At 34.6% G+C, this 25859-nt stretch overlaps 1 protein-coding gene across 1 annotated transcript in view; it reads left to right on the top strand.

Moving 5' to 3' along the window:
* Window positions 1-11046, top strand: part of PCSK5 (proprotein convertase subtilisin/kexin type 5) — a 610712-nt gene extending 599666 nt beyond the window's left edge. The window contains exons 35-38 of the mRNA XM_051998572.1: window positions 2020-2120; window positions 3606-3792; window positions 7735-8140; window positions 10071-11046. Of these exons, the coding sequence (XP_051854532.1) occupies window positions 2020-2120; window positions 3606-3792; window positions 7735-8140; window positions 10071-10098 (722 nt within the window). The 3' untranslated portion in view covers window positions 10099-11046. The remainder of the gene's footprint in view (window positions 1-2019; window positions 2121-3605; window positions 3793-7734; window positions 8141-10070) is intronic.
* The last annotated feature ends 14813 nt before the right edge of the window (window positions 11047-25859 follow it).

Below are 25859 nucleotides of genomic sequence, written 5' to 3' on the forward strand. Positions count from 1 at the left end.
CAAAGAATCAAAGTGATGAATCACTTCTAAGTCCAGAAAATACAATTGATATTTCTGAATTTTGGATGAAAAGGTTATTTGGAATAAAATTTGAATTTAGACAAGAGGAGAATGTGATAGAACTACACTACCCCAAATTTATCACAGAATTTTAAATGTAATTGTTGGAGGGACCTCAGAGCTCCAACTTATACCCAAATGTATCCCTGAAATATATACAGCAAGTTTTGGTCTCCCAGACTTTGCCTGAATACTTCCTATGAGAAGGAACCAACTTGTCTCATGTTTGAAAAGTTCTAAAGGATAGGAAGGCTTTCCTGACATCAGATCTAGATTTACCACTCATTGCTCCTACTTTCATTTTCTGGAACCCTTAATCCCTCTTCCATATAATTACCCTTCAAATACTTTTCAGATAGCAGACATGGCCCATTCATTCTTCTCTTCTCTGATATCTTCATCCAGAGAGAGTTATGGAGACTGAGTGTGGATCAAAGCATCCCATTTTCACTATTTTTGTTTGTTTTTTCTTTCTTATGTTTTTTTTTCCTTTTTGTTCTGATTTTTCTTTCACGACATGACTAATATGAAAATATGTTTAAAGTTATTGCATCTATAACCTATATTAGCTTGCTTATTGTCTAAGGGAGAGAGAAAAAAATTGGAACTCAAAATCTTATGAAAATGAATGTTGAAAGCTATCTTTACATGTAATTGGAAAAATAAAATACTATTCAAATATATACATGTATATATGTGTATATATATATATATATTCTTCTCTTCTCCAGTCTAAGCCTTAATGCATTACACCCAAAAACCTTTAGGCACTTTGGCTATTTGAAACATGGCATAGAAACAATGCTATAATTTCTGGTGAGGTTCCCAGACCAGCCTACAAAAGTCTGTTTAACAGATAATAAGACTAAGAGTACTGTTAAGTACTAAGAGTACCTGCATCAGATCATGCTTGATTGAACTGTGACTATGAGAAAAGGCATTTTGAGTTCCAAATGCAGGATGTCAGGAACACGTTCCCCCTGCATTTCTGGCAGTGATTTCTCACATCAAGGGAAGGGTGGGGTGCTCTGTTTAGAGAGGGCAGAGTAGACACACCCAGGGAACAATAACTCTGCATACATATTTCAGTCCTTTGATAGTTCAAAGATCCATGATTTGATCTATATGTGTAATTTCTGCACTGATTTAGATCTGTCCCTCTCCAAGACATGGTATGTGCTTTTATCAATGATTAGCTATGAGTTCTGTAGCCAAAAACTCTGCCTGTTAGAAAAAATAAAAACAAAAACAAAAACACCTTCCTACATCATCACAAATGTACAGACATGAAGGAGTCCTTAGAGGTCATCTAATCAAAACTCTTTATTTTATAGAGTAGGAAACTGAGGCCCAGAGATTAAGACTTGCCCAACATCTTTCAGGTAGTGGCAAAGGAGATCTCTGAACTCAGGTCTTCTATCTAAAACTCATTTTTTAAATTTTAACACTTCATAAGAAAACTAAAGAATGAGAAATCCCTAAAGGTACTTAGATGAATAGTTCAATGTCTTCATTTTCAGTAAAAGAAAAATTAAGGCCCAGCGAAATTAAATGATTTATCCAAAGTGAAAGGAATTAAAGACAAAGCTTATAATTCAGATGTGCTTCACCCAATCTGATAATCTCCAAATGGTGATTATCTGCATGTATGTAAAAGAAGGTACAGTACTTTGTTTAAGGGTGAGGGGAAAATTTTTTAATTTTAACTTTTGTGTGTGTGTGTGATTTGGACTGATGTCCAAGTTTTCCACTTTTGTAGTTTATAGACTACCAATCTTTACTAATAATTCTCCGGGTATTCTAAATTAGTGGAGGAATAGGAAGGACACTGATCCTCATTGTTGTGTTGTGTTAAATGGAAACTCTAAAAGGAGTTTGTAGGAAAATAAGAATTTGTCATAACTAAAGATATGAATGGATATATTGACAAGCAAGTCTTTTTTCTTCCTTCTCTTTTAGGAAAGGGACCTTTGAACTGTTTATCCTGCATGTGGAACTACCATCTGTTAGGAGGAATTTGCAGTTCCGATTGTCTTACTGGAGAATACAGAGTAGGAGAGGTATTACATACTTTGGATTATTTGTTTGTTTGTTTTCCCATTCTCTCTGGTGAGATATAAGGGACCCTGCAGGGGCAACTAGGTATCATAGTGGATAGACTACTGTTTCTGGAGTCAGAAGTTCAAATCTGGCCTCAGACCCTTAATAGCTGTGTGATTCTGGGAAAGTCATTTAATCCAATTGCTAAGGAGGGTGGGGGTAGGGGAAAGCAGGGAAAAATAGGGGGGGAAATAGAGAAAATGAGAAGGAGGAAGGGAGGCAAGGAAGCAGAGAGACAGAGACAGAGACAGAGACAGAGAGTGTGCACTCTTGTTAAGTCCCAGAACCTTGTCTGGGGCAATGAAAGTTTTAAATAAATTGCATACAGATAGTATATGTCAAGAGAAAGGACCTGAACCCAGTTTTTCCTGAGTCCATAGCTAAATCTTCACTTACTGTACTATCTCAGCTCCTGAGGATACAAAAATTAAACACACACAAAGACACACATGCACACAAGAAAAACAAAAACAATCTCTGCTTTCATATAACTTGTGTTCTTATAGCAAAGTATGCACACAAAATTATGAGGTCAAATTTAAGCCTCTACAAGCTTCTTAGCTTTTCACTTCTCTGCTTTCCATACTGAAATGCTCAGGTTAGTCAGACTAGAATAAATCAGCCTGAAAAATAAATATTATAAAAATGCTTTAAATATCTGTTGAATTTAAGTGGAGCCTCATAGCCCTCCCAAGACATGGTCTCAGCTCAGCTCCTTAACCCATGTTTATTCTTAAGAAGGATTTTGTAAACTCTGAAATAATGTCTGTAGAACAGAAAAGGACACAGCAGATTAACAGCAGAAGAATCACTTAGGATGTAATAATAATCAAGTGAGTGGTAGTGAAGCTTTGAACTGGGATGTTGGTATTGTGAGCAGAGAGGTTTTGGAGGAAGAAATCTACAGTATTTGGTAGCTAACTGCCAAGAGGTATACCAGGAAGAACTCTGCTGTGTGACACTAGACTTCCTTCTGAGTGGGAACTTATTGTTTAGTTAATGTTGCCCAGAGATTAACTCTAGGAAGTATCTATCACAATAAATTATAGTAAATTTCACAAACAAGGCTTGAACTCATCTGCTCCTGACTCCAAGACTATCTCTCTTCACTTTACTGCCCTATCTCAGAAGTCAAGAAAACGATTGCTTTGGAACAAGAAGAGTTGGTTGTGATGTCCCTTGCCCTTTGACTGAAAAGTTTCACAATCTCTGATCATGATCTCTGTTGCATGCTCAACAAATAAAGGAAATGTTGTCAAAGACAACTGTAACTATCGCAGACCTTGTGACACAGATTTATAAAAAATCCAAAGCTTCAATGTCTCTGTGGATAGAAATCTCAGGTCCTCCTGACTTCAAGGACTGGTGATCTATCCACTGCCCACCTAGCTGCCCCCCCTTCCCAAGCAGTTTTTAAAAATGAATTTCTTGGTGATTATTTTCAGGGAGAAAATTTTGAATGTGATAATTGCCATGAGAGCTGTATTGAATGTAAGGGCCCAGGTCCCCAAAACTGCACCGTGTGCCCAACTAACACAATGCTCTATATAGAGGATGGTCGCTGTATCCACTGCTGCAACAGCTCAAATTCTACAAATGTTCAGGATTGCTGTGACTGCCAAGAGACTACAGGTGAGTATAAGAAAGCACACAATATGGATAGGTAAAGTCCACTGCACAGGATGAGGATGAAGAATGAAAATGGAAGAGATGGCAATTGTCTCCTTGACTAAAGATTTCATTTTGTGATTCTTTTTTTGTTCCTTTGTTTAATTCAGGGAGCAATGTCAATATCGTCTTAATGTTGGGATGTTGTCGTTTAATCTTTTTCAATTATATCTGATTCTTCATGAGCCTTTTGAGATTGTCTCAGTAAAGATACTAGAGTGATTTGCCATGTCTTTCTCCAATTCATTTGATAGAAAACTGAAACAAACAGGTTAAATGATTTGCCTAGGATCATACAGTCTTCCTAATTCTAGACCTAATGTTCTCTACACTAAGTGACCTCACTGCTATTGTTGAGATAGGGCTACATAAGGAAAGGCTCTGCTTCTTAGTATTTTTTCCCATCCCACCCCAATTCCTCCATTTTGCCCTGACCTTGTTTCTTAATACTGTCACAGAGATTACTGTGAAATCATTCATTGATTGCCAGAGGTGTTCCTCTATAATAAATTGAACTGTTTTACCTGGTCATGTTTCAAATGGAATGAATTAATGGTATCAGATGATGTCTATAGGAGCCCTGGAAGAAAAGGTTAACCTTGAAATCAGAAAGATCTGTGTTGATTGAATGACACAAACTAGCTGTATGACTCTGGGCAAGTCATCTAATCTCTCAGAATCCTCAAGCAAAACAGACCATAGTTTGCAGGAAAAATGCAGATCTTCATCTGCAGAGGAAATTTCAGCACTGCCTCCAGACCCCACAACTAGTCCTCAAGAACCTTTGTCTTTAGCCTCTTACAATAACCATCTCAATTAAACTCAGGAAAGCCTCAAGTGGCATTTCTCCTGCCAATAGATTGGAGGCAGATATATCTTGCCAAGTATCACTTTGCTTAGGCTTCAGGTTTACCATTGTACAACCAAAATACTTGTTAAATTTGTACCATTGGGAGATAAGAAAGACAAGGTTAGTCTTGTATTAATTTTTCTTTCATGTACAAAATAGTCTATCTCTTTTATCCATATCTTTGCACAGCCTGCCCCAGTATGTGGAATACATTTTGTCTTCCTCTTTAACTCCCACAATAATTTCTTTCAGAGCATATCTCATGTGTCACTTCTTATAGTGGGGACAGGGAGGGAAGAGTAGTTCCTGATTCCCCAACTATCAGTGCTCTCTCCTTCTCTCTCTCACTCAAAATTAAATTTATGTTTTCTTTTTATTTGTGATCTCTGAGAAGTCTCAGATCCTTTCAATGTTCTAGGTAGAGGAGATGTTGACCAACATTGATAAAGAGAATTTCTTCCTATTACAGTGAAAGCACATATCTTCTTTCCCACCCCTCATCCTCATCTTTTGGTCCTTATTCCTTTCTTTTGCATTTGCTTCTTTGTCTTCATCTTGAATTCCTGCCCCATCCCCACCTCAAAGGAGAGAGGGTAATCTGGCATGTTTTTTGTTGTTTGTTTTGTATTGACTTGGAATACATTTTGTTGTGTTTTATATTTGCATTTGTTTTAAAACCTTATTCATTGAAGAAGCTTAATAATAGCGCCTATATGCAATTCCAAACATTAATCATTCCTTCTTCTCTTTCACTTCTCCAACTCCCTGCCAACTTCTCTTCACCTCATCCCCACCTCAACAACAGATAGTTTCCTCATCTCCTCATAAACTTATATCTATCTGACTGCTCTTACATCTTTATGTGTCAATTAAGAATAATTGCCCTTAGAATATCAATTTCCCTGATGAAACAGAAACCAAGATCTTTTTTCGTCATATGTCAGTGAACACATGCCAGCTAAGAGCTTCACTTTTATTACTAGCATTGTTTAGAACTTCAGCAAATTTTGTGGGGCTATTCTCTGGAACCCTAATGAATTTCTATTAACCACCAGTATATACTTTACCAAGACGATCATCCTGATACAATGTACTTTGGGATGAATTGCAAGACAATTTATGTTGACCCCATCTTCCTACCTAAAGTTAGGGATAGTACCCTAGGAGAAGTAGACTAACAAGGGATAGGAAAATGAAACTACTAAAGCTTGTTGGAAGCACAAATTTCTAAAGCTTTAATAGTGTTGAAAAATAATGACCAAGTGCTTTCCTGGTGTCACAGATAATATATAATGACCAATACAGTTGATACAAAGCTACAGCTACTGAAAACTATAATGATTATTATTGTAAGGAGACAATGGGAGTTAATTGTGATACAGCAGTCTTATATTTTGAAGGCTGGGATTTAATTTCTGGCTTGAGAGAGCAAGACCTTCAAAAACCAAATGAGTTACTTGTGTAACACAATTTGTAAACCTGCAATGTCATATGAATATTAGAATTATTACTCTGTAAAGATAGTCATATCTTAGTTGCAATGATAGAAGAGGTAGAGGAGGTTTAACTAGAAAAGAGTTCATGTGAAAAATATTTTTAATTTAAATTTTATTAAGAACTTACTATTGATGTGGTGGTAGCTTCCCCCATGCAGTGTAACCTGGCCTGGCGATCCTCAGACCACCGCTATCGCCACGTAATTATGTGCCAAGCACAGATAGCTAGGGCAGCTAGCTAGCTCAATGAATAGAATATTTGACATGGAAACAGGAAGACCTGAGTTCAAATACAACCTTGGACACTTAGCTCTGTTTGCCTAGGAAACAGCTAGGTGACTTAGTGGATAGAACACTGGGCCAGGAATTCAAACCTAGTTTCAGACATACTAGCTGGAAACCCCATGGACATAAAATGCATGGGCTCAGGAAGAGTCAGATACAACTAAACACAAATGTGTCAAGCATTATACCAAATGCTTTACAAATATTATCTTATTGATTCTTATAATAACCCTGGGAGGTAGATGCTGTTACTATCCCCACTTTACAGATGAGAAAACTGAGGCAGATAGAAGTTAAACTTGCCCAGGGACATATAGCTATTAAGTGTCTGAGGTCAAATTTGAACTCAGATCTTCCTGACTCCAAGTCCAAGGCATACTGTACCATCTAGTTTCAGGTATATTAGGTAACTTCAAACGCATAATGTCAACTGAATGACTTAGCAGTCAAAAACCTCTTCAAATATAATTTGTGTGTGTGTGTGTGTGTGTGTGTGTGTGTGTGTGTGTGTGTATATAAAATAAAATTATAAATTAGCTTGTTTTGACATCTTTTTTTTTAATGTCACCATAATTTCCCCAAGTATCCTTCTCTCTCTCCTTCCTAAAGAATAACTCTTTTCTCTATCCCATATTAGTCTATTTCACTTGGATGACTACAAATAAGGTTCCCACAAATCACCTTGCAATTGACTCCAAATTACAATCTTCCAGGTGAAGGAAAGACCAAGATTCATCTTTTATTGCCTCCTAGTCTTCCCTTAGTTACCTATGGTAGTGTCCATTCATCTAGGAATAAGGAAATAATCCTTTGTTGACCTTCATTTCTGAACATTATGAGAACAGAGAGCAAAAAGAAAATTTTAAAATATAATCCTTATTCCTACTTCAAGTCATGATTTAAGTCTTACTTGAGCAGAGTATGAAAGAAGACCAGAAAGGTAAGTAGGAACTAGATTGTGGATGGCTTTATATGCCAAGTAATTAAGAATTGGGAACATGAATAGACTTTCCTAATATTTCCCATGAGGGAAAGGAAATTTGGGAGAAGAGCATAGGGAACTATTTAAAAGTCTTTTTGAGTTAACCCCAAATAGTATGGGATATTGAAAGGATTCCTGTGGCCCCAAATAATTCTTTAGGCATTCCAAGATGTTTCTTCCATGGGAACTAGAGTAATAGTTCCTCTAGTATTTGGAATATAATTTCTAAATAGCTAACCTTATTTTCCCTCTTTCTTCTTTTCTTTCTTTCTTTTGGTTCCATCTTCCTCCAGAGGAATGCAGCTTTCGAGCTGGTGTGATTAAGTCCAAGACTGAGAATACAAAGCGGACAGGTCTGCTCATTACTTCCTCCATCATGCTGATCCTCCTTTTTGGGGTCACAATCTGTGTCTGGAGAAGGTCTAAGGCCAAATCCCAAAAGACTCACAAGGCTGGATATGAGAAACTGTCAGAGCAAAACAAGACCTTCTCTTCCTATAAAAGCAGCTATCGAGAGAACACCGACTTCCAAGAGGACCAAGTTATTGAATACAGAGATCGGGACTATGATGAAGATGAAGATGATGACATTGTTTATATGGGTCAAGATGGCACAGTCTATCGGAAATTTAAGTATGGTCTGCTGGATGATGATGATGAAGATGAGTTGGAATATGATGATGAAAGCTACTCATTTAAGTAAATTTGAGAATATTGATAGGGTTATTTTTTTCCATTCCTAATTATTAACTTTGGGGAGTATTTTATTGCTAGCAAACCCAACTCAGGTTTTGTGGACATTCTCAAATGTTTTTCTATTTCACTGGGTATTTAAGCTGAGGTATCACTCCATATTCATTCAGAATCCAAGGGAAAAAAAAAAGCAAAGATTAATAGGTCTTTTTCCTTGGCAATATATCAAGGCATCACTACCCTCACTTAAGTAATAGTCCAGAGTTAAAAGAAATGAATTTTCTACTAATTGCAAGTGATCAAACAACTCCACAGACTTCACTTTTACATAATACACAAAGTAATTGGGAGTGGATTTGGGGACTTTCTAAAACTTCATGACATAGTGTTAATTTATTTCCTGAATTAAAAAAACAAACACACAAACAAACAAAAAACCAATACAACTGTTTACTTTTAATTTTGTCCCAAAGTTAAACCGTGAAAATTAACAAAAAAGTCACCCCCTTCTTTTCATCATAAACTCCCCAAAACACATTCTCTCCTTCCCTCCCTTCCTCCCTTTCTCTCTTAACCCCCCTGTGTCTCTCTCTGTAGCTCTCTCTGTCTCTCTGTCACTGTCTCTCCTTATCTCACATGCACATACACAGGTTGGCATTTGGCACTTGCGACAAGGGGTGAAGATTTACTGCTGAAATTGTCAACTATTGCTTATGTCCTCACAAAATTTAAGGAAACAATATCAAGGGAGAATAACAGAGTTTCCTGGGTTTAAAAACTTTTTGAAATGCCATAGGCTGAGAATAATGTTTACTAACAAAAGTACCACAAATGGCAAGGTGGGGAAGCAGGGAATAATGAGCATAGGCAGGAGAAAACTATAAGATTTCCAAGAGGTTCAACTGCCTCTTTTTTATTAATATGGTTGTTTTCTCCAAGGGCCCAAGACTATTTATTCTAGAGAACCAACTAAAAACATCAAGAAATACAAGATAATTGGCAATGTCCCAATTAGATGTGATTTTTTTAAAAAAAGATATCCTTTCTCCTCAAAACAGCTTTACCTACACAAACAGGGAAGTTTTTCAAAACAGGTTTTCAGATCTGCTAACTCTTGATAGAACATTTGAAAATAGTCTAAGGCTAAAGGAAAAAAACATTTGATTTCTTAGACTACAAATTGTCTTTCCCACTCTCTCTCCCTCTGTTTCTTAACACTTTCTTGCAAGACTTGGTTCTATAGTATCCACACTTGTGTCAAATATATTTGAGTCCAAGTTTTAGAATTCTTTCAAAAAGAAAGGATTTTCTTGAAATAAGCAATGAAGTGAGAAAATTTTACTATACAAAATAATTAAAGTAAAGCCCTTTTTATATGTTGGCTTGTTTTGGAATGAGTCTCCTGTCAAACTAGAAGTCTAAACAGAGATTTTGATTGGAGATAACTTGGCTTCAGAAATGTCAGTAGCAATAATATTTAGCCTTTCTATCAAACTGTTCCTCTAAGAAAAACTAGATTCCAAACATGGTGGTCAGAACTAGATGGTGCTACTGTTCTTCCCATTAAAAGAAGTAAAAATATCCTAGAGGTAGAAGCAGAGATACAAATATCAGGAAGTGGATAAACCATTTTTGGATAATCACTTTGTGTGCAATGGGGTGAAGGTGAGAGGAAAGGAAATAGTGTGTGAAAATATGTCTCTGTATGTGTGTGTGTTTTTTCCTCACCCTTGTAACTTATATATAATGTCATCAGTATTTTTGTGATACTTGAATTATCTTCTTTAAAGCAAACATCTCCTTGGTGGAAAGTGTAACTATTTACATTCATGGTAAAGAATTATTGGAATTACTAAGTTCCTTTAATGGACTCCTCTTTTACAAAGCTAATTTTAAAATCTATATCAGTTTTTTATCTTTTTTTTTTTTTTTTTAGGTTATACACTCCTTTGGCAGCTCAGTGAAGCCTATGAGCCCCTTTTCAGAATAATATGTTTAAGTGAATAAAATAAAATACAAAGGATTATAAAGGAAATCAATTACATAAAAATATGATTATTTTAAATACATATATCTTTTAATTAAAAAAAAAAGTTCATGGACCCACACTTAAAAACCCGTCTACTATTTATACATCACACACACACACACACACACACACACACACACACACGCAATTTCACATATATAAGGAATTCAAAAGAGCAAATTCTCTCTAAGAGTGTGGATCAACATCTGCTTTGCAATTTCTATTTTTAGACAAGTTGCTTGTGGCATTAAGAGATTAAGGGTCACACAGTCAATATATGGCATAGGCAAGCCTTAAACAAGGGTTTTCCTGATGCCAGAGCCAGCGTTCTATCCTTTATACCACACTATTTCTTTAGCTATAAGAATCTTTTTAAAATTGTGCTGTTTCTCTTCCAATCCAATATTTAAATATAAGAGAATATAGACAAATCAGAAACCTTGCAGAGTGGATTATTCCCCATCTAATGTAGACCCCTCTAAGGTCAAACAACATTATTGAAATTGCTGACACAGTGTCTCTTGTTCTTGATATTTTCAAAACACTTTCAGGGACCCTGACACTCCTCTCAGGCAACTAGAAGTTGTTTCCCCTGTGAAAAAGATTGTTGTTTATGTTACACTAAAAGATTGGTGTTTATGATACACTATTTAAAGTTTTTAAAAGGTCCTTGAATTCTGAGAACACATTGTGGCTGTAACTTACAATGAGAAAGAATCTTCTGTTTGTATCTGCTATTAACATTTAGTTAATGTTCCTCTTCCTTGTCAGAAATGTCACATTATATTCAGGTTGCTTTGCAACAATGTGCAAACAAGTGTTTAATAGATAAAAACACATTGGGGGAAAATAAACGTTTTGGTTTTGTCTTCTGTTTGCAAAAGTTTTGATAATTTTCTGATGAATTAGTGTGCCCTTGGAAGACACCAAATAATGGGATAATATGTTGGGATGTTCAAGATTATGAATGTAAATGTGAGGATAGAAAGGAAATAAATGCTGAATGTTAGAGGGACTTTGCTGTACATGTGGGAATGCAATCAATTGATTGACTCAGAATTATGTTTTTCCTCTGATACATAATATCTCTGTGACTATAGGCAAATCATTTCATCTCAGTGCCACAGACAGTTTTCTAAGTCTAGAAATTAAAGATAAAGTGCTATCTGCATCAGTACCAAGAGTTCCCACACAAGGGAGTTCCTTAATGGGTGAAATTGAAGCGGGTTGTGGTCCCTTTAAGAAACTGTATTTCCTATTGATCTGTGATTCCTTTCAGACTTCCAGCCTCTCCTGGCTAAGGCATATCAGTTCAGCAAGCCAGAATCTTTGATTCACAAATCCTGGTCAAAAGCACCCCTTTGAATTTTTTTTTTTTAATTTTTAAAATTCTTTTTTTTTAATTAATTTTTTATTGACAGAACCCATGCCAGGGTAATTTTTTACATTATCCCTTCCACTCACTTCTGTTCCGATTTTTCCCCTCCCTCCCTCCACTCCCTATCCCAGATGGCAAGCAGTCCTATATATGTTAAATAGGTTACAGTATATCCTAGATACAATATATGTGTGCAGAACAGAACAGTTTGTTGCACAGGGAGAATTGGATTCAGAAGGTATAAATAACCCGGGAAGAAAAACAAAAAATGCAAATAGTTTACATTCATTTCCGAGTGTTCTTTCTTTGGGTGTAGCTGCTTCTGTCCATCATTGATCAATTGAAACTGAATTAACTCTCTTTATCGAAGAGATCCACCTCCATCAGAATACATCCTCATATGGTATCATTGTTGAGGTATATAATGATCTCCTGGTTCTGCTCATTTCACTTAGCATCAGTTCATGTAAGTCTCGCCAGTTCTCTCTGTATTCATCTTGCTGGTCATTTCTTACAGAACAATAATATTCCATGACATTCATATACCACAATTTACTCAACCATTTTCCAATTGATGGGCATCCATTCATTTTCCAGCCACTACAAACAGGGCTGGCACAAACATTTTGGCACATACAGGTCCCTTTCCCTTCTTTAGTATCTCTTTGGGGTATAAGCCCAGTAGAAACACTGCTGGATCAAAGGGTATGCACAGTTTGATAACTTTTTGAGCACAGTTCCAAATTGCTCTCCAGAATGGCTGGATGTGTTCACAATTCCACCAACAATGTTTCAGTGTCCCAGTTTTCCCACATCCCCTCCAACATTCCACATTGTCTTTCCCTGTCATTCTAGCCAATTTGACAGGTGTGTAGTGGTATCTCAGAGTTGTCTTAATTTGCATTTCTCTGATTAATAATGATTTGGAGCATATTTTCATATGGCTATAAATAGTTTTAATTTCTTTGAGAATTGTCTGTTCATATCCTTTGACCATTTATCAATTGGAGAATGGTTGATTTCTTATAAATTAGAGTCGATTCTCTATATATTTTGGAAGTGAGGCCTTTATCAGAATCTTTAACTGTGAAGATGTTTTCCCAGTTTGTTGCTTCAATCTTGTTTGCATTAGTTTTGTTTGTACAATGACTTTTTAATTTGATGTAATCAACATTTTCTATTTTGTGATCAGTAATGGTCTCTAGTTCATCTTTGGTCACAAATTTCTTCCTCCTCCACAAGTCTGAGAGATAAACTATCCTATGTTCCTCTAATTTATTTATAATCTTGTTCTTTATGCCTAAATTGTGGACCCATTTTGATTTTATCTTGGTATAAGGTGTTGTGTGGGTCCATGCCTAATTTCTGCCATACTAATTTCCAGTTATCCCAGCAGTTTTTGTCAAATAATGAATTCTTATCCCAAAAGTTAGGATGTTTGGGTTTGTCAAACACTAGATTGCTATAGTTGACTATTCTGTCTTGTGAACCTAACCTATTCCACTAATCAATTAATCGATTTCTTAGCCAATACCAAATGGTTTTGGTGACTGCTGCTTTATAATATAATTTTAGATCAGGTACAGCTAGGCCACCTTCATTTGATTTTTTTTTTCATTAATCCCCTTGAGATTCTCGACTTTTTATTGTTCCATATGAATTTTGTTGTTATTTTTTCTAGATCATTAAAATATTTTCTTGGAAGTCTGATTGGTATAGCACGAAATAAATAGATTAGTTTAGGGAGTATTGTCATCTTTATTATATTCACTCGGCCTATCCAAGAGCACTTAATATTTTTCCAATTATTTAAGTCTGACTTTATTTGTGTGGAAAGGTTTTTGTAATTTTGCCCATATAATTCCTGATTTTCCTTTGATAGGTAGATTCCCAAATATTTTATGCTGTCGGCAGTTATTTTGAATGGAATTTCTCTTTGTATCTCTTGCTGTTGGATTTTGTTGGTGATGTGTGAAAATGCTGAGGATTTACGGGGATTTATTTTGTATCCTGCAACTTTGCTAAAGTTATGAATTATTTCTAATAGCTTTTTAGTAGAATTTCTGGGGTTCCCTAAGTATACCCCTTTGAATTTCAAAGGGACAGCAAAAGGAACTAAGCTGAAAGAGGTTAAATGTCTGGCCAAGGATTATACAGGTAATATGCCATTAGGAGAACTAGAATATGTGCTCACTTCCTTACATTTGATGTGCTAAGAAAACCTGTCTTTAAATCCTAGTTCTGCCACTCTATGTGACTTTGTATATATCATTTCACCTTATTTTTCTGATTTGTAAAATAAAGTGGGGGGGGGGGGGGGAGGGCAACTAGATGGTTCAGTGGATAGAGTACCAACCCTGATGTCAAGTGGACATGAGTTCAAATCCAGCCTCAAATATTTAATATTTACCAACTGTGTCTCTGGACAAGTCAATTAATATCAAGTGCCTTGCAAAAAAATAATAATAATAAAAATAAAATAAAATGAACTCTTTCCCAGCTCCAACTCTATAATCCTATACCATAGCCATTATATTACAAAACCTCTAAAAAATGTTGCTTCATGAAGAAATAGGACTTGAGATGGGATTCAAAGGATGGGTTTTATTTAGGAAGAAAAAGAGGGGAGGGCAAGTAGGAACTAGATGAGAACTAATCTCATTGATTGAGAAGATGAGAAATGCCTTGTATTGTGATGGAAGAATAAACTTCATCCTAGAGTGGTGGGAATGATACTGTAATCTTACATTTTAAATTGATAACTTTAAGAGTAGGATAGGGGTAGGATGTTTTAGAAACTAGCTATTTTCCTTCAGAAAGCTGGAAAGGGTAAGCAATAATCTTACAGGGTTCATACCAAATAGTCTTTCAGTTTCAGAGATAAAATTTGAGAACTCATCTAGTCCCTTTTCTCATCAAGAAGAAAGGTCTCACTGAATCCATTATAAGATATTAGGCTATCATCATGATCAACAGAAAGTTTTTTTTTTTTTTAAGGCGTCTTTTATTGATGTCTTTCCACTCCAGTCATTTTCTTCCTCCTTCAATGACCTTCCTTAATAACAATGAAAAACTATTAAGCAAAATCAACTAACAACACAGTGATCCTGAACTACATTCTACCCCCTTAATTCTTCATTTCTATTGAGAAATAAAGTGTGTTTCATTATCTGATCCTCAGAACTGATGTTGGTCATTATAATAAAACAGATTGGCTTTCAGTGTTATATTTTTTACTGTATGTTTTTTAAATTTTCTGTTTATTTTATTCTGCATTGGTTCAAAACTGTCTTTTGGCATTTCTCTTTTTTTCTCATGTCTTTCATTTCTTAAAGTGAAATATTACTCAATTACTCTTCATGTAACATGATTTGTTTATTCATTCCCCCCATTAACAGGAATCTACATTTTTCTACAATTTTATTTTTATCCAGTACAAAAAGCACTTACTTCTATGAATGTTTTGGTATTTATAGGTTTGTGTTTTTTCTGTTTTTTATGTCCTTGGGAGAAAAGATAATAAGGAGGTCTCTGAAGGTCAAAGGGCACAAACATAGAGTAACATTTCTTGAGTAATTCCAAATTGTTTTCTCTCATGGTTGAATAATTTCAATATTTTGCCAACAACTCAACTATCTTCCCACAGCTTACTATTTCTATCCTTTATTATTGCCATTTTGAGAGACAATGATGAATGAAAAGAAGCCCTAACATTATTAAGGCAGCTAGAATACAAACATGGATTAGGGAAGATCTGAGTTCAAATCAAGCCTCAGTCATTTCATCTGGGTGACCATGGGCAAGTCATTTAACTTCTGATAGCCTCAGTTTCTTCATTTCTAAAATGGGAATAATAATAGTCTTACCTCCAAGGGTTGTTGTGAAGATCAGATGAGATAACAGTCATAAATCACTTGGCACAGTGCCTGGTGAATGAGATGGAGTATTAGGCCCCGCCCCTCCTCTTACCCAAATTCACTTCTGGAAGGTGTATCCAGATACAAACAGAAAGTATTTATTTCCTGCAAGAAGTAGGCCAGCATACTAATTGGGCAGTCCAGCAAGGTGTGTGGCAGAGTATAGATTTATTCTGTTGATTTAAAAATTCATTGGATTGTTTGAATTCTTCCCGAATATGTAAGGGGCTGTTAACCAATGTGCAATAATGCCTCCTTATTTAGCATGCGAAGTGCTGACATTGCAGTGCAGATTCTGCTTCATGATGATCACATGACTTCCTGAAATTTAGGCCTAAAGTCTGCTCTACTTTACAATCTCCTGAGAAATCTTCATTTATTCCATTCACTGGCAAATAATAAGTGCCATGTAAATGTAAGTATTGTTACTATTAATATACATTTTTCTTATTTTTAGTGGTTTGAAGAAATTTTTCACATGATTACTGGTGATTTGCAATACTTCTTTTGAAAATTTAATAAATATTTGTTGATGATAAGAATGACATAAGCAAGGTAGAACAAGCTCTTTCAATGATAACTCCATATAATGCTCAATGTTGATGATATACCAAATTTAGATGCTATCAATCGAAATCCATAGTAGCCTCCATTTCACATATACTCTTCTCTCCTCCCCCTTTTTTTCTTTTTATAAGATTGGATCTCCCTATCTTACCCCAGATTGAAAATCCAGCAGCTACTGATAAATTAGTTTCAATAGTGAGGAGCCCAGACACTTTAACAAACTCCATTTTTTTTTTAATATGGGCTGGTTTGCCACTCTTTAGACAGCATAATGGCCTTCCATTCTTAGGGGGTTTATCTTGTTGACATCAAACTTAGTGCAAACAGCCAATCACTTTTAGCCCTACTATAATTCAGAACTCCCATCACCAAGTGATTCACCAGCCCTAGATTCACCAGCACCAATGCACATATATGCATTGATCTAATGCAGATTTGAAGATTTGTAGCATCCTTCATCTCCAGCCTTTCTGGGAGCTTGATCAGTTCTAAAGAAGTTCTATCAATAAACCTCATTTGGATGTATGTCTTGTGAATCATCTTTCTCCTTTTTCTTGTATTAGAATCCATGATGCTTTACCTTAAAATTGGAAAGACATTACCTCTGGGGACAGGGTATTGACGTGCTTAACCACAAAAAAATATTTTGGATTTCCAAGGCTCTCCCCACCAAATGTTGGAGGGTATGAATTAGACTCCAAAATATATTGGGATGATGATCCAATGTTGCAAGATATCACAAAAGAATTTGTGGGCTAGATCATCTCCAAATCAAGAGGCAAAGATTTTATTACTACATTACTGTTTGGCAGGCCAAGTTATCTAGTGGAACTTGACATTAACAAGGGGGAAAAATGCCATTTATATTGTTGTGTCACAGTTCCCTTTTAATGTCCTGACCCAGTTTCCCAATTGTCCTATTCAGTTACTCTGCCTCAGGTTATAACCATTCCCTCTTAATGTTAGGATAAAGGCCTTATAGCTTAGATTACATAAACATCAGTCTTCAAATCTTTGGGAATAAGCTGAAAAAGAAAGACTGATTCAGAAGCGGGGACTGGTAGGAAACAGGGGAGATAGAATGAAATGTCGAAGTATTTAAAATTCTATCTTTTGGAACAAGAATAATACCAGATTTTCTTGTTTTCTGAGGAAGAATTAAAAATAGGCCAAAAGCTATTAAAAAAAAAAAAGTTAGGCTTGTTATAAGGAAAAACTTTCCCAAAATTAGAGTCATCTCAAAATTAAACAAGCTGCCTTGGGAGACTGTAAGTTTTCTACCATTTGGGGCTTCAAAGCAAAGAATCACATTTTGTAAATATTTTAATGGGAATTCTTTTAAGGATGTGAATTGATTTAGATGTTCTGTAAACTTTCTTCCAATTTGTAGAATCATAGATTTCAATTGAGAAGGAATATCAGAGCCCCTCTTATCAAATCTCTTAAATTTACATAATTGGGAACCAGAGAGAGTAAATAATTTGTCCATATAGCAAGAGGTAAAGATGCAATTCAAAACACAGATTTTCTTCTCTAAATCCAGAATACTTTCCATTATACTATGGATAATTACCAATGTAGAGCCTCCCTGGAAGAAATATTCCCTAAAAATGATAAAGATTTTCCAAATAATTGTATTTGTGGATAATTGAATCCTGAGTACATTGAGCAATTACACTGTTAATTGTCAGCCTTGTGAATCTCCTACATAAGATCTATATTCGTTCAAATAAATTCAATCTAATAATACATGTGGAGAAAACAAAAAGACCATAGAACATTTATCACACAGAATATCCAATAAACAACCTTTTGCATGGATCCATCATTATAAGACCAGAAGAGATGGGAGAAAGAAAGGTAACTTTCAAAAAAATGTCAGTCCTTTCTATGACCCCAAATCACTCTTGAAAAGTAACTCACTTTTTCTATACCAAAATTCTTCTGGTAATAGTATATAGTTACAAAAATGATTGGAAATGGATGCTATATGGCTGGAAAGATAACAAATGGTCAGCCTGAATACTACACTGGTAATGAAATATTTAAGTCTTTCTCATTAATGAGTATAAAATACTTCCAAACTCACCATTGATATTTGATCTAATTTTAGAAAGTTAGTTATAAAAATTCCAGGAAAAGAAATTAATTATTATACATGTATGATAATTTTTCAACATTTATTTTTGTAAGATTTTGAGTTCCAAATTTTTCTCCCTCTCTCCCTTCCATTTTCCATTCTCCAAGATAGTAAGTAAGCAATTAAGTATAGATTATATATGTACCATCATGTTAAAGATATACTTACATTAGTCATGTTGTAAAAGGAGAATCAGAACAACAGAGAAAAACTTCAAGAAAGATAAAACAAACAAAAAAAGGTAAAAATAGTATACTTCATTTTATATTCAGATTCCATAGTTCTCAGAAAGAGAAATGAAGGAGCTAATCTAAGGCAAAAGAATTTTAAATATTTTATTTGCATACAGTATGATACTATAGAAACTACAAGATATATATGATACTATACTATATACACTATATGATACTTAAGGTATTCAATAACAACAAAAATGAATAAAGATAAACAACCACTTTGGTCCCAGGAGAAAATCAGACAACCTCACTAATATCCCCATCATGTTAATATTTCATTAACAAAAAGCAAAATAAATTGATGGAGATAAACACAATTTACATTAATGACAAAATGTATCAAGTACTTGGGCATTAGTATACATAGACATGTATCAACATCTATAAACAAAACTAAAAACTATGTAAATAGAAATAAGGGAGGAATAAACAATGAAAAAGACAGTTGATGCTTAACTATGTCAAACCAGTCAGTCAACCAATTTTTTTAAAGTATTTACTATGTATCAAGCACCGTACTAAGCCCTAAGGTTACAAAGAAAGGCAAAAGACAGTGGAACTCTTGAGTTCACAATCTAATGGGGGAGACAATAAACAAATATATACTAATAAAACAAGGAAAGGATAAATTGGAGTTGTTCAATGGAGGGAAAGCACTAGAATTAGTAACTACTTTTTGGGAAAGGCGTGAAAGGTGAAATTACATCTTACAGAAGGTGAAATTTTGATGGGGATCTGAAGGAAGCCAATGAATGTGGGAGATAATATTTGAAGAAGGAGAGCATTCGAGGCATAAGTGCCATGAGCTAAGGAGATGGAGTGTTTTGTTCAAGTAACAAGCAAAAAGATTCCAATGTCAGTGAATCCAATAAGAATGGAATGGAATAAAATGTAAGAAGTCTAAAAAGGTAGGAGGGGTCAGGTTGTGAAGTATTTTGGTTGCTAAACAAATGACTTTATATTTGATGCTGAAGTTGATAAGGAATTATTGGAGTGTACTGAATAGGAGTAGGGGATAAACCTCTGCTTTAGGAAGATTACTATGATAGCTAAATGAAGGATGGGCTAGAGAGGAGGGAGACTTGGGGAAGGTCCATTGCAATAGTTCATGCATAAGGTAATAAGCACCTGCATCATGATGTTAGCAGTGTCAGAGCAAAGAAAAGAGCATATACTAGAGATGTTATAAGAATAAAACCTACAGGACTTGACAACAGATTGGATGTGTGGGATAAGAGAGAATGAGGAAGTCATAGATGACACATTGGGCCTTGACAACTGAGAGGATAGATGGTGGTACTTCTGATAATAACAAATTACAAAGAGGAGTTGCAGGGGGGAAGATAATGAGTTCAGTTTTGGATAAATTTAAAATGTCTACAAAACATCTAATTTGAGTTGTCAAGAAGGCATTCCAAGTTGCATGACTAGCTCAGGAGAAAGATTAGGTCTGGATCTGTGGCAATTAATGGCACACTAATAATAATAATAATAATAATAATGGCCACTGATAGAGTCCCAGGTTTGATATCAAGAAGACTTATCTTCCTAAATTCAAATCTGGCTTCAGACACTTCCTAAATGTGTGACCCTGCACAAAACACTTCATCCTGTTTGTCTCAATTTCTTATTTGTAAAATGAACTGGAGAAGGAAATAACAAACCATTCCAGTAGCTTTGCCAAGAAAACTTTTAGTTGGTTCACAAAGAGTCAGAAAGGACAAAATAACAACCTAGAGATCTGAAAATTCTCAACATAGAAATGATCATTGCAACCATGGGAGTCGATGGGATTACTAAGTGCAATAGAATAGGGGGAGGAAAAAAGGAGGCCCAAAACAAAACCTAAGGGGAAGGGAAGCAGAGTAGCCCATAGAGTAAATATAGCAATATCTTCCAAGTTTATATATAGATTTAATGCTATTGCAATTATATCAAAGTGCTATTTTATAGATTTTAATATGAAAAAGAAATAGGCATATAAGAATATGAGAGGTAGTTTTCTTAAGGAAGAGAAAGAACTTGTACTGGCAGATGTTAAATTATACTGCAAAGTGATCTGGTATTAGATTTAAAATATAGGAAAGATAAATGGAATAGAATCAATAATATAGAATTAGTACGAAGTTAAACACTGAACTATCATTTGATGAATGCAAGTTGACAGAATAATGGAGAAGTGAATCATTTAATAAAAAGCTATTAGAAACTGGAAAACAATAATGTAGATTTAATTTAGAAAATTAAAGAATTAGGATAATGTTTCATACCATATAATATATCTTTCCAAATGAATTAATTACTTAGATATTAAAATCATATCATAAAATAAGAAAATAGAATTTGCTATGTTTTCCCCAATTATTTGTTTCCCTTTTAATCTTAACTTTATTGGATTTATTTTTACAAACACTTTTAAATTTCATATAATTAAAATCATCGTTATCTTCTTTAATCCATGAACTTTTTTTCTATCCATAGATTTAATAGGTAATTTTTCCATGTTTCTCTAATTTGTTTGTGATATTACTTTTTCTATTTAATTTAAATATCCATTTGGAGCTTATTTTGGCATAAGGAAGAAGTTGTTGGTTTAAATTAAATTTCTTTCATATTCTTGTCCAATTTTTCCAATGGTGCTTTGATCAAATAACAAGTCCTTAGCCCAATAATGACATTTCTCTGTTAAAGGTCTAATATCTGAGATATATAAGGAACTAATTCAACTTTATAAGAAGATCTATTCCTCAATTGATTAATAGTCTTAGGATGTGAACAGAATGTTTAAAAGGGAAGAAATCTAGGCTTATCTATTGACAATTCTTTTAATGGTTCCAATTAATGCTGATTAGGGAAATGCTAATTGAAGCAAATCTCAGATTCTACTTCACACTGATCAAGGCAAAAATGAAAAAAAAAAAAGGAACACTTCAAATGTTGTAAAAACAACAACAACAACAACAGACTTGTTGATGCATTGTTGGTGGCTATGTGAAAGGTTACAAATATGTTTGAAAAGAAATTTAGAACTAAACAAAAAATAATTACTGAACATCTGCCCTTTTACTCAGTTATTCCACTGCTAAGCCTATACACAAGAGAAGTAAAAGAAACAAGAAAAGATCTTAAAGGTTCTTTGTGTAATCACACTATACACACACACACACACACACACACACACACACACATATCTGAAAATCAATAGATACCCATGAAGAATGATCAAATAAGTTGTGATAGAATACTTGGAATAGTATTATGCTGTAGGAACTGAGAAAATAGATGACTTCAAAGAAATAGAAAAACTTACTTGAACTGCTCCAGAATGAAGTAAAGAGACCCAGAAGAATATTTTACACATAACATCAATATCATTAAAAAAAAAAAAAAGAATTTTGAAAACTTATAAAGTGGATGAAGAATTAAATGAGCTGAACCAGAAGAAAAAATTAGACATTAACAATACTTAGAAAGACAAACAACTTTGAAATCTGTAAGAACCATGATCAATCCAACGACTATTCATCATTCTAGCAAGCTAATGATGAAACATAATACCAGTCTCCTAACAGAGAAGTAATGGATTTGCAATGCAGAATAAGACATCTTTTTTTTGAAGATAGCCAGAGTAGAAATGTGTTTTGTTTGACTATGCATACTTTTACTAGGAATGCCTTTCTTTCTCTTTCTTCTTTCCTTTCTCCCTTCCTTTCTTTTCTTTCTTTTTTTATGAAGTAGGATGGGAAGGAGATAAATCAGATTTCTGTTAATTAAGATAATAAAACAGAATGTCTTTTTTATTAAATTATTGGGGGGAAAGCAGGTTTTTCAAACATGTCATGGAAAACAAACAGAATGCCAGAATGTAACATAGCAATAAAATGCCATTTTGGATTAAGTGGAAAGCAAGGTTAATATTCAATTTACTATTAACATTTCTTACTTCTTGTTCCAGAAGAAATATATGACATGCTTGCTTAGTTGCCCTGTTTTTTCAGTATGTAGAATCTGACCTCTTCACCTTTTGTTCCTCTTACTTTCTTTTAGGAACCAAAAGCTTTGGAATTTCCAGTTTTCAGAGAAGACTAAAACTTTTATTAAAGTCAAGTAAAGGGTTTTTAAACCTCCTGTTATAATTAAAGACCAAATAAATAATCATATCTCTGCTTTGACTTGAATATGATATGACTATGTTAAAGGGTCTAATAGAATTGCATCATGGTCATAAACTTGGTACCTCATTTCTTTGTACCAGTTGTCTTAGCTCCCTTTTATCAGATAATATCATTGTTTTCATCCCTATTTCTTTATTATGAATCACCTAAGCAATTTTTTTCATGAAAAGTGCTATGACAATTTGGGGTATGCTCATAACTTAATCATTTTCCTCCAGCAAACATATTTGTTGAAATTATTTTGTGAAACAAAATAAAATTACCAAAAGGGAACTGGACTGTGTGGGTCAGAAACCATTTAATAAAAAAGACTGATGAGAACTCTAGAAGCAAAGCAAAGTTTATTGTATGTTCTCCGAGAATCCGGTGTCCCACCCATCGAGCATCGAAGGGAGGAAGCACCTTAGGGGGCAGGGTCAACGCTTTTAATCCCTAACGCAAATTCCCCTCCCACCACTGACCCTCATCCTTATTGGCTGAGGATCTTACATTCTAAACTCAGGAACTACCCAAGAAATTGAACTTGACCAATAAGTACATAGTTGCCCATATTCGGTTGAAATAGGGAGGATAACAAGAAGGGGACTTAAGTATGCCCTTAATGGGATAACAGGGAGGAGACTTTAAGTATGCCCTTGACATAATGCTTACAGTCCTTCAGGCCTACTCAATTTTGAAATAGATGAAGCCTTACTCGATTTTCACAACTGTCTTGAAAGATCTCACCTTATCTCCTTCAGACTTAACCTGTAAGGTCAGGCTATGATTTTCTAAAGCTAGAAAAATCCTCAAAGATTATGTAGTCCTATGTCCTCATTTTAGAAATAAGAATATAGAGATAAAGTGATTCTACTGAAACTGACCATCAAAAATGATCAATAACACCTCCAAATAAATCTATGATCTTTTCTCATCTTTAAAATTTATCAATTTAAATCTAAAGATGACAACATTATACTATCATTCTTTCTTTCTATCTTCTCTATCATCTTCACTGGCTTCTCCTTGTCTTCCACCACATGGTTTCTTCTGTTCTACAGGTTATATTCATTCACTCTTCATCCTGTCTTATGTGACCTAATTCCCAAATTCTTAAATTGTCATTATGCAAAAAAGAAAAAAAAATCACCTTGTAATTTTGTTGGATTGAGTTTCTCCCAAATTAGCTTCTCTTCACAACTTTTGTTTTTGTTAATACATAAGGCTCTAAACTATATCATTGTAACAGGGGTAGTTAAGAAGTTTGGTTAAATCATCTATGGTTTTGAGAACACATTCAGTCTGAAATACTTTTATCATTTCTAGGCTGGTGTTTATACTCTATTGAAAAATGTATTCACTATCAATATGAACAGATAGATCTCAAAGGAAGAAATGAATGTTATTCACAACCAAATTTTAAATAATTCAAATTACTCATAAGGGAAATTGAATCAAATAATAAGGGACAACTCTGAGGTTTTATTTCACATTAAAATGGCAAAGATAATAAAAAGGAAAAGGAAAATTATTAGATGGTCTACAGGAAAACAGGCACAATAATATACTATTGGTGGAATCATGATTAGATTTAGCCATGTAAAAAGTAATTCAGAATATTCTCTCCAAAATTAGTCCTGTACCCAAAAGACATCTAAGAAAGAAGAAAAGGATCCAGATACACACAAACATTTGTAGAGTTGGGGGTATTTGTTTTTTGGTAGATTCAAAGAAATAAAAAGTTAAAAAGTACACATCACCTAGAGAGTGGCTAAACTAATTAAGATATGTTAATATTTAACATAAAGTAATATTGCATCACAGAAAATGACAGAAAAAAGATGGTTTTAGAGAAACCTATAAAAAGTTATATGATGATGCAGAGTGAAGTGAGCAGAATTAAAAACAACAACATTGAAAAAACAAAAAAAAACTTTCATATAGTGAATATAATGTATCAGTGTACATTTTGGATATCCCTCAAAATCCTTGAGATGTCAAGAAAATATATTGTTGTCAAGAGTATGTGCTGGGAGATTGGCCTATAATGGGAATGTGCTAGAGCCTACTGGAACTGACTCCCAGAACTTAAAACTTTAGTGTAAGCATTTACACCAAGGAAATTGATAAATACTACAAATCAGGGCTTGATTTATTTATTTTTGTTATTGTTTATTATCTAAACTTAAGAAAATCATGGAGAAAATAATGATGCAGATTAAACGAAATAGTGTTCCAACTGGAGAACCAGTTGCTAAACATTTCTCAACACACCACTGACCTAAAGTAATGAGAAGAGATAAATAAAAGTAATACAGGGTATTTGGTCATAGATGAATTGTGAGTTACACCATTGAAGAAAATGCTAACATCAATGAGATCATAGATCCATTTCTGTGTATCATTTCTACCACCACTAGCCAAGGTTCTTCACCTTAGCACAAAAAGAAACTATTTGTAGATGCTGACAAAGCTTTCCTCTTCTCTCTCCACTATGAAAAAATATTCTCTTTGCATCTGTGTGATCAACTGGATTGTCTCCTTTGATTGCTCAGCTTAATAAATGAAATGAAACCAGATGCTGCTTTTTTGGGAAAGTATAATAATAATAATAATAATAATAATAGATTTCTTTGAAATAGTGAAGAGAAAATAAGAGCTAATTTTACATGAGTGGAGAAAATCTCTAGTTTCAGAGAATGGGCTAGAAGTTTAATACCATATACACTTACTTATACGCTATTAATTGCCAGAAACCATGTCCTTGGAAACAAAGAGCTAATGTGATTACCTGCGCGTAAACTCTGAGCTAAGACCTTATCATGAACAAACAATACATCCTAAATTCCTGAGACAAGATTATGTGTGTCCCAGGAAATTGGCCCTACCCTCCCAGGAACTAGATAACGAGTATGCCCCAGGATGTCAGCCACACCTATGGTCTGACATTCTTTACATTGCAACCCCCCACCCAGAAATCATATAAAACTAGACCCTCTTCATTCAATAAACAGAGACTTTGCTCCACCTCAGCTCGTCTCCCTCCTCATTTCTAACCCCATCCCTTTTCAGGCAATAGCCTTACAGGCAAATGTCCACCTCGAGACCCACACTTTGATGACCTGCTGGATGGGTCAATTAATTCTCAAAAGTGAACTCTTGCTTTAAATCTCTACTGCTCAAAGAAATTCACATTAAAACAGTTCTGAGGTGCCATCTTATATCTATCAGATCACTAACAGTACAGAAAAAGGAAATGACAAATATTGAGAGGAATGTGGGAAAACTGGGACATTAAGGCATT

This window comes from Antechinus flavipes, chromosome 1 (genome assembly GCF_016432865.1).
Source record: "Antechinus flavipes isolate AdamAnt ecotype Samford, QLD, Australia chromosome 1, AdamAnt_v2, whole genome shotgun sequence".
In the NCBI taxonomy this organism is placed as follows: Eukaryota; Metazoa; Chordata; class Mammalia; order Dasyuromorphia; family Dasyuridae; genus Antechinus; species Antechinus flavipes.